This window comes from Lytechinus variegatus, chromosome 16 (genome assembly GCF_018143015.1).
Source record: "Lytechinus variegatus isolate NC3 chromosome 16, Lvar_3.0, whole genome shotgun sequence".
Taxonomy (NCBI): Eukaryota; Metazoa; Echinodermata; class Echinoidea; order Temnopleuroida; family Toxopneustidae; genus Lytechinus; species Lytechinus variegatus.
This window is the reverse complement of record NC_054755.1, coordinates 31,588,893-31,599,204: the sequence shown is the minus strand read 5'-3', so window position 1 is coordinate 31,599,204 and position 10,312 is coordinate 31,588,893. Positions and strand designations below refer to the sequence as shown.

The 10,312-nt window shown below is 38.9% G+C and overlaps 1 protein-coding gene across 1 annotated transcript in view; it reads right to left on the bottom strand.

The window, feature by feature from the left end:
- Window positions 1-2,317: 2,317 nt before the first annotated feature.
- The window catches only part of LOC121429613 (probable E3 ubiquitin-protein ligase HERC4), a 34,211-nt gene continuing 26,216 nt past the window's right edge, over window positions 2,318-10,312 (bottom strand). Inside the window, exons 14-16 of the mRNA XM_041626732.1 lie at window positions 4,827-5,001; window positions 3,535-3,637; window positions 2,318-3,001 (exon numbers count right to left, since the gene is read on the bottom strand). Of these exons, the coding sequence (XP_041482666.1) occupies window positions 2,742-3,001; window positions 3,535-3,637; window positions 4,827-5,001 (538 nt within the window). The 3' untranslated portion in view covers window positions 2,318-2,741. The remainder of the gene's footprint in view (window positions 3,002-3,534; window positions 3,638-4,826; window positions 5,002-10,312) is intronic.

Genomic DNA, 10,312 nt, shown 5'->3' with positions numbered 1-10,312 from the left:
TCAAGCAGGTTGAAAGTCAAATGGAACTGGATGATAACAGAAGCATCAAGAATGTAAACAAAGCTACTTAAGATAGAATTGGAACTAAAGTCAAAATTAACAGTTTTACATTATCATGATATTTAAGTACTGTAATATCATTTTTGTCATTATATCATACATACTGGATAAGTCTCCGGGCTTTGAACCACAAGGTCCGGGGTTAAAACCCCACCACAGCACTCGCGTACTTTGACAAGGGGTTTATCTACATTTGCCACTCTCCACCCAATTGTAGTAAATGGGTACCCGGTAGGAAGGAATTCCTTAGATGCTCTAGCGTCCGATCAGGGTAGCCGTGCTAAAGCTGGGGTAATAGTATGCAGCACTCAGATAATTTTTTTATTTATACAGCGCTATATAAATGTTACATGTTTCTGAACGATTCCCCTTCGGAGCATTGAAACTTTTTCATTGTATTTTATTTGGGATATGTTTCTGAATAATGATAGATTTACACATCAGCACATTTAGTCGGGTCAAATTTAAAAAATGCCTTGTATTTTCGCAATACTATTACTCGTAAATATCAATGGACGTGATCGAGGTGTTTCATCAAGACTATTTGTCGTCTGTCGAGATTTAAAATTTAAAAAACTTTTCTTGGTATTGTCTGGTTGAGAAACAAGGGTGTATGGCTGCAAGTGGAAATAGTAAGCCAAATAGATAAAGGTGGTCAGATATGGCGTATGATAAACTTTTTAAAAAGTTACGAGAAAGCGAGGCGATCAAGCAAAACTTTCGACATCTCTACGTACAACACAGCAATATAAATTTGTGATAGATATGGACATAATATTCAAAAGCTATCACAAATGTTAATTTTGATTGTCACATTTTACCCTTCATTCTTTTCTTTTATTGACTTTTTTTTTCTTGGTTGTATTTTTTCGTTTGAGGGGGGGGGGCAAGAGCTTTTACCAAGCCTCCATCTGTACGCAACTGCTGACTGCTATATGGCAAATGTCTGATATTTACAACTCATCACTGCTGAACACTTTCATGGATCTGCATACATTCACAATTCTCTTGAAATTTCAGGGTGATTCTCCTAGTTCGTTTACTAAGGATATTGCGCAAATTTTCTGTAGAAACAATCATAGTATGGATGGATTTTCATACAGTTGAGACTGATTGGATCAATCGTAACTCTTTGTAAGACGGGGTCCTGAAGTTGAATAAATGGAATCTCTTCGCGACTCATCGTAATACATGGACATAATGAAGACCTAACAACACACACAAATTATAACGTCCTTCGTTAAAATAGAACATATTAGAACTAAACAGAAAAAAGGGCATTACAGGCAGAAAGTTATAAAATACATTGAAAGGAATTTAAAAGTACTCTGCGTAACGTAACATATTATATTTAGTTGATATCACATCATGGAACCAGTATCTGCAAACGACACAAATGTGGAATCAACAGGTCTGATAAAACATATTGATGGGATAGTCCAGGCTGAAAATGTTTATATCTTAATACATAGAGTAGAATTCACTGAGCAAAATGGGCAAAATGCCGAAAATTTCTCTTCATATCAGACTCCTAGAATATATTGTATAACTTTGATGGTTCCATGTCAATTGCTCCGGCGACAATTTCTCCGTTGAAAAACATGTAAGTAAAGCCAAATGTAAAATCTAACCGCCAACATTAGATAAATCCTAATCCTTATCTTCACATTATTCTAAACCATAAAGTCTATTACAATAAATTGTATCTCCTCCGAGATATCAAGACCGGAACAAATCTAGCAAGAGAAAAATGTCGGGTCACCATCTTTAAAGGAATGGTCCGGGATGAAAGTATTCATAGTTTGATAAATAGAGTAGAATTTACTGAGCAAAATGACGAAAATTTCATCGAAATCGGATAACAAATAATCCAAGTTATTGAATTGTAAAGTTTAGTAATATTTTCTGAAAACAGTCGTCATGAATATCAATAGGTGGGCTGATGATGTCACATTCCCACTTTAAGTTTTCTTATGTCATTACATAAAATCATATTTTTTTTCAATGTTTCATGCTTGTGTGAACAATATGTCTCCTTAAAATAAAATAAGTTGCAACAATTAATATCTAATGCACTAAATCAGTTGTCAATCCATTTTTTCTTGTTCTTGGAGGAAAGAAAATGAATAAACCTAATTTCATGTAATAAATACACTGCTACTTCCTCTAGCTGTATGTGCTCACTGAGCAACATGGAACGAGGCAATTGTACAAGGGGCAGTATTCGAAACAACTGAGTAGCTTTTGCTGTTCGACGCTCCAACATCAGTTTTGGATCAGCAGGTTCGATTCGCTTTTGAAGGTTCAACAAAACTTCTTCCTCTGTCCGTATATATGCACTGATCACTAAACAATATGGAATGGGGGTGTTGAGAGACAATGTTCTAGACCAGTGGCAGTGAGCTTTTTGGCGTTCTAAGGTAAGGCCTATCAGTTACCACTATACGTAGCTTTATTGACAATCAGATTCCGTTTTTGAAGGCTCTTCAATTATTTTCTGCATGTATTCACTGATCACTATATGAAATGGGTGTCGTATACGTACAAGGTTCAGTATTGTATGCCAGTGGCAATTAGGCCTAGCTTTTGCTTTGCGAAGCTCCATCAGCAGGTTCTGCTTTTTGAAGGTTCATCAATTAACACTGCTAGGCCTACCTCTTTTTCTGTATATTCACAGAGCTCTAAGCAATATGAAATGGGATGTTGTACATGGACAGTGCTGTCCCCAAGCGATCCTCAACCATCTCTCTACTGGTATACATGGGAAGTTCAAGTGTTCGGTTGTACTGGTTGTTATCGCAGCAGTGGGCCATCGGGCACAGTAAGGACAACCTCTCTTCAGGAGTCCCCTCTGCATCTTCTGGGATCGGAAGTTCAGCGATCGTGAGATGGAAGTCTTTTAATCCACCGACCGGTACACGATCAGTCCCCGCCACAAAAACTGCATGAAACATAAAAGAATGACATGTACCCTTTTTTTACTTTGTTGTTGTGTATGTTGATCAGGGATGTTATACGAATTCTATTATCATAACAATGAACACCTTTTTTGGCATGAATTCCTGTACGATTTGTCTTACTCTATGAGTGAAAATAGTTTGCTAAATATTTTGTTGGGCTTGGACACTCTAAAAAATGAAATGTTAAGTCAACTTTAGAAAGCTTGGAACGAGTGACCTTTTGTAAATGCCGCATTTACCACTTAAATGGTTCGACCTATTAAAACTGTTGGATTCAGTCTAAATGGCAATATTCTCATACCATGCATGCAGTGTTTGCTGTGTCTATTTGTGAGGCCCTCAGAATGGGCTAGCCTCCGCAATACGCCAAATGTAGAATAATCATTGAACCCGCGCTCGCTCCGTTGTACCAATGCATTCGTCAAAGTTAACATCCTCGTGTCTCAACATCACCATCCCGAAAATGCTATGATATGAAAGGGTGTTTACTTGTAAATGGATTTTCTTTTCTTACCGAGGAACTTTCTCTTCTGGCCGTCATCTAGAGCGTGGAAGCATTCCCAGAACATCCTGATCGTCAGATGCGAGTCAGTGTAGGGCTCTAAGTACCGTGTGGACTGGCAAAAAGGAAGACAAATTGCAAGGATAGAAAAAAGGTATAGCAGTTGAATATCCATAGGTCGATAAGTCCACTCATCTGTACCACATTAAGTGCCTTGATTATTCTGGGAAAGATGTATGTTTTAGAATTCCTCGGGAGGAAAAATCCTGAAAATCATTGTATAAAGGGTCTTTTTCCATCGTTCCGAAATCATTAAGAGTATTTTACTAAATAATTATCCCTTAACCATCTTTAAGTTGAGAGAGTTTGTTATAAGCTTTGCTTCCATGGAGATGTTTAAGTTCGATGTGTAACATTTTCCTGGCTTCCTTTCCAAAATCCCGATGGGGTCCGACATTTATCCTTCAAGGGGGTGCCTTTAAAAATCTAGAAACAAAGTCTATGGCTGCCCACCTGAGTGGGAGTGGGGGGCATTCCCTCTTTTTTGTTCATTCATTTGAGCCATCGGCCATAGAGATGCCGTGGCCGAGGGGTCTAAGGCGCCTGGCTACACATTAAAAGTCGCTGGTTCGATCCCTGGCCGCGGCACCTAGTATGCCCGTGAGCAGAGCATTTGATTGATGATGCTCTTTTTTTTCCTGCATTCAAATAAAAGGAAATGCTAAACGCATTCTTGGTAACTAGAGGTGCATTTGTTGTTGTTTTTTAAGTCACCAAAATCTAGCTCAAACTGTCACTTGAGTAAAATTATCGAAGTACCATCAACAATCGTTTCGTGGACGGGCTTGTACTTCCGTTCATTATAGAAGCGGAATACACTCTAGCTCCAAACTGCTCAAGTACGGAATTCCTGGACATGCTGTAGGTTAAGCAATTTGAACATGACTCGATGCCGACCTCATTAATGTATTATTGTTGAAAATAATAACCTATTCAACATTTATTTATAAGTCTTTCCGGGAGAATTAATTTAATGTGACGGCCTCTCACCAAGCCCTTTATGATCTAATAAAGTATCGTGCACTACAGAACCTTCCAGTGGGAAATTTCCAGGGGACCGTTTCATCAACAGTATTGTCCGACAGGTTGTCATACATGTATCTGACAACTTTCCGTGATTCTGATTGGCTGAGAAGCACTGCTATTATGGTAACTGTCGGATAAAACGGGGCAAGTCCTTTCGAACGCTCCCCTGGTCTATTTATTATATCAAGGAAGGCAATCTTCGAGTGTTGGCAACCTACCGTCTCTAGATCCTTCCAATCGAAGTAGTTCTTGCCATTGATAAGAGCTTCGAACTCGACAGGTCTGAAGATACCCAGGATTTTGGCATCCCACAAAGAATAGAACCCGTCTTTGAATGCCGCAAACTGTGACGGAGCGAGATAATGCCGTATCTTCTTCTCGACATACAGGCGTCTATTGTCAGATTCATCAAATTAAGAAAATAAAGAAATAGATGAATAGTAGTAGTAGTAGAAGTAGTAGTAGGACTCGTAGTAGTTGTAGTAGTAGTTGTAGTAGTCGTAGCAGCAGCAGCAGCAGCAGCAGTAGTAGTAGTACTACTACTACTACTACTACTACTACTACTACTACTACTACTTCTACTACTTCTGCTGCTGCTACTCTCTCTACTACTACTTCTACTTCTGCTGCTGCTACTGTTACTCCGCTACTACTACTACTACTACTACTACTACTACTACTCCTACTACTACTGTTACGATACTGCAACAAATAACAAGTAAATTTGATTTAAATTTCCTTTTTTTTATTACAGGAAATAATTATACATAAATAAAACAAATAATGATCTTACATAAATCTCTTGAAGTGTCCGATGTAAAATCCCGAAGTGATGATACTATATCCAAGTAATAATCCAAATGATAAAATCCCAGTTGACTGGCGAAAATTCACAATGATGGCGATGATGAAACTGATGTTGAAGTCCGATGAATAATAAGAGTCACTGCAACGAGTTGAAATGTCCGTGAAGACGATGTTGATGATGATTAACAGTCAATTTCAGCAATCCATGGGTTGAAGCGTGTTCATTGAACAGGTTGATGATGTTGATGATCTCGATGAGAACTGATAATTTCTCTCTCAAAATAACTGTAAACAGTTCATTGATGGTGGGCAAATAATTCCACACAATATAGATATTCCAGGTGGAAATAAACTGATATGATCTGGTGAAGTGATCTCATATGATGTGATGTGATCTCCTGCTCTCATATGATGTGTTGATCAAGTGATCTAATATGATGTGATGTCCTTAAAGAAACTGCAGCTATATATACTAAGTTTCAACTAATCTAGAAGCTTCTAAAAAAATGTCACCACCATAGAAGGTTCTAACACCTTCTTCCAAAAGAACATTCTCCTATAATGGAGCAGTCAAAAATCCAGAAGACTCTTGAATGACCTCATTGAAATCAAGAGTGTCAATAGCATAGCTAAGCCTATTGTTCCTAATCTCTATTCAGAAATAACAATACAACTCCTTGGCCTTTTAAATAGGCAAGGCCTGCATAATAAAAAGACATTCTTGAATGTTCTTTACAATTCTTGGCTAGCCTTAAAGGGAAATAACTAATAGATGGATGTAATTGCTTTTACAATTCTTCTAAAATTATTCTTATATGTAACACCTCCCCCACCGGGGAAAAGAAAGCTTTACCGTAGTAAAGGTTTCTTTAAGATTACTTTTTTCTTTTAACTGTTTAAAGTCATCTTGATAAATCATTTACAGTTATCGTGTACAAAGATATAGTACTTAACGAACATGTTAAAATAAATGAACATCAAAGATGTTTTCTTCAAATGACACACTTGGTCAAAATCATGAATAATTTCACTTTTTATACTCTTGATAGAGCATCAGCAATTACATTATTCTTTCCCTTTATGTGTACAATTTTCAAAGGGAATGGTTGGAGCATTAGGCTCCATCTATACAGTCTTTGATTCTTTGTTTTGAATTTCTCCAAAAACACAAGAGGATTATGATCTGTATAGACTGTAATCTCTCCATTGGTTAGATACACCTCAAACTGCTGAAGGGCTAGTACGAGACTTAGGGCCTCTTTTTCAATAGTTGAGTACTTCTTCTGAAATCGATTGAGTTTCTTAGAGAAGTAGCACACTGGTTTTTCGATGTCTTCTTCGTCTTCTTGGAGCAATACTGCTCCTACTCCAACATCACAAGCATCAATAGCTACTTTGAATGGCTTTGTGAAGTTTGGAGCTGCCAAAATAGGCTCATTCACCAAAATGGCTTTTAATTTCTCAAATGATCTTTGACATTCGTCAGACCAAACATACTTCACTTTTGCCTTCAGCAGGTTTGTCAGAGGACTAACCACAGTACTGTAATTTGGAACAAATTTCCTGTAGAAGCCACTCATACCTAAGAATCTGAGCAATTCTTTCTTAGTTGTGGGAATTGGGAAGTCTAAGATAGCTTGTATCTTGGCTTCTCTTGGTAGCACTTGCCCTTGACCAACCACATGACCAAGATATGTGACCTTTGCCTTGGCAAATTCACTTTTCATCAGATTCACTACTAGATTGGCTTTGTCCAGTCTGTCAAACAGTGCTCGCAAATGATTCAGATGATCATTCCAAGTATCACTGTATACTAGGATGTCGTCTATGTATACGACACAATTGTCAAGTCCGGCAATCACTTGATTTGTCAACCTTTGGAAGGTTGCTTGTGCATTTTTCATTCCAAAAGGCATGACTTTGCATTGAAACAAGCCTTCAGGTGTAACAAAGGCCGATATCTCTTTGGCTCGGTCAGTCAGTGGCACTTGCCAATATCCTTTAAGCAAGTCTATCTTTGTGATATAGGCAGAATTTCCAACCCTATCAATACAATCTTCTAACCTAGGAATTGGATACGAGTCAGTCTTAGTTACTGCATTTACCTTTCGGTAATCAATGCAAAATCTCTGAGAGCCGTCTGGCTTTGGAACCATTACAATGGGAGAACTCCAACTACTCTGACTCGGTTCGATTATGTCATTATCTAACATAAACTGTATTTCCTTATTCACCATTTCCAACTTGCTTGGATTGAGCCTATAATGATTCTGTTTGATAGGTCTTACATCTACATCATGTACAGTTAAAGGTGTACGACCTGGTTTGTCTTTACATACATTCTCATATTCTCTTAACAGGCCAGATATATCATTTCTTTGATCTTCAGGCAGGTGTTTTAATGCCTCATCCATATTTCCTAACATCTCTGAGTTAGATAACTTTACACCACATGGTTCGTTCTTAGATACATCTGTATAAGACAATTCATTATCTGTCTTTCCATAGCATTCTTCTTCATGTACATCTACATGCTTTTCTTCTTTGACCTGTGTTATACCTATTGGCTGACTAGCCTCTCGCTCAAAGTATTCTTTCAACATGTTTACATGACAAACTCTTTGAGACTTTCTTCGATCAGGGGTACTGATCACATAGTTGACATCATTCAATTTCTTTTTGACTATGTAGGGACCACTAAACCTAGCTTTCAAGGGCTCACCTTGCAAAGGCAACAACACTAACACTTTGTCTCCAGGCTTGAAACTTCGCTCTTTTGCATTTTTGTCAGCATGAGCTTTCATTTTTCCCTGCGACTCTTTCAAGTGTTCCTTAGCCACATCACAAGCTTTTGAGAGCCTTTCTCTAAACTTTGACACATAGTCTAGAAGGTTTACATCATCATTCTGAACCATAAACCTCTCTTTGATAAGCTTTAGAGGACCCCTAACCTCATGACCATATACCAATTCAAATGGACTGAAACCCGTGGACTCATTCGGGGAATCCCTAGTTGCAAACAGTAGGAATGAGATCCCTTTATCCCAGTCATCGGGATAGTCTTCACAATAAGCCCTAATCATGGTCTTCAAAGTCTGATGATAGCGTTCTAACGCTCCTTGGGACTGTGGGTGATAAGCAGAGGACTTGATCTGCTTTATTCCCAACTCCTTCATAACTTGCTGAAATATTCCTGACATGAAATTTGACCCTTGATCAGATTGAATTTCCTTCGGCAGACCGTACCTAGTGAAAAACTGCACTAACGCCTGCACCACTGTCTTCGCAGTGATACTCCTCAAAGGTATCGCCTCTGGAAACCGTGTAGACAAGTCCATAATCGTCAGGAGAAATCTGTGACCCGACCTCGTTCTGGGTAAGGGTCCGACATAATCAACAAGAACCCTAGTAAAAGGTTCATCAAATGCAGGAATGGGTATCAATGGAGCAGGCTTGATAGAAGGCTGTGCCTTACCAATAATCTGACATGTGTGACATGTCTTACAGAAATGCACAACATCTTTGTGCATCTTAGGCCAATAGAAATGCCTCATAATTCTATCTTCTGTCTTCCGAATACCGACATGACCTGCCATGGGTAACTCATGAGCCATTTTCAGAATATCTGTGCGGTAACAAGGAGGAACTACAACCTGGTGAATTATACACCAATCTTCATCAGCTGGTCTCCGGGGAGGTCTCCATTTCCTCATCAAAATGTCATCTTTGACATAAAAGCACTCAGGAACCTTATCAGCCTCAGCCTCAGAACATGCTTTTTGTGACAAGCTTTTTAATTCTGGGTCTGCCTGTTGTGCCTGTACTAGGGAGGATTTACTAAACAAACTATCATTGTTAGCAACAGAGCCTTCAACACTATCCCCATTCAAATCCTTGAAAAAGGTTTCAGCTAACCAGACATCGGTACTCTCCTCTACATCAGCAGATTCCGCATCATACTTTTCAGCTCTACGAGTCTGAGACCTAGTAACAACACAATCCGGGAAAATCCCTGGAAAATCTTCCTGCAACAATTCAGTTTCAGCTACCTCAACGGGCTTTTCCGAAACCACTGGAGATGCAACAACTTTATCTCCAGCCAAGTCGTTACCTAGCAAGAAATCAACACCTTTCATGGGTAATTCTGGAACGACACCAACAGTCACAGGACCACTAACTAGGTCACACTTTAAGTCGACCTTATGCAAAGGAACCGACATGAAATTTGGGCCAATACCTTGAACTAAGACGTTGGCATTCTCTGAACTCTCTGGAGGAAGAGCCGAATCACCTGGCACCATCAGGGACTGTGCAGCCCCGGTATCCCTAAGGATCACCACTGACCTACCAGCAGCACCAGTCGAACAAGGGGATACTTCACCATCATGCAAAAAACTTCTAAAAGTTTCATCAACCTGTTTGACTTTATCAGCAAATACCAGAGAAACACTCTCAACATCTTGATTGGGCTCTGATGGAACAAACTCCATCGAGGGAACACTTGTTTGCTTGACAAAACCCATGTCTTTCTTAGTTTTGGTTGGCATTCCAACCAATTTCCAACATGATTCTTTCAAATGTCCCGATTTATGACAATGAGTACAAATTTTGGAACTACGACTCTCAGACCTTTTGGTTGATTCTGTGCCCCCACTAGCCTGATTCTTGTTAGTGTCTTTGTCCTTGCTTGCATATTTTCCCTCACTAGGTTTATTGTGGGATTCAAATGACCCTTTACCTTTCCTTTTCCAATAATTCTTGAAAGGAGGCCTATCTCCACTACCTTTATGTGTGACCTCAAATTCATCAGCTACTATGGCTGCTTTACTGACTTCAGTAACTCTATGGTCATCTAAGTGAGATTTAATGCCAAAAGGAAGACTCTTTTTGAATTCTT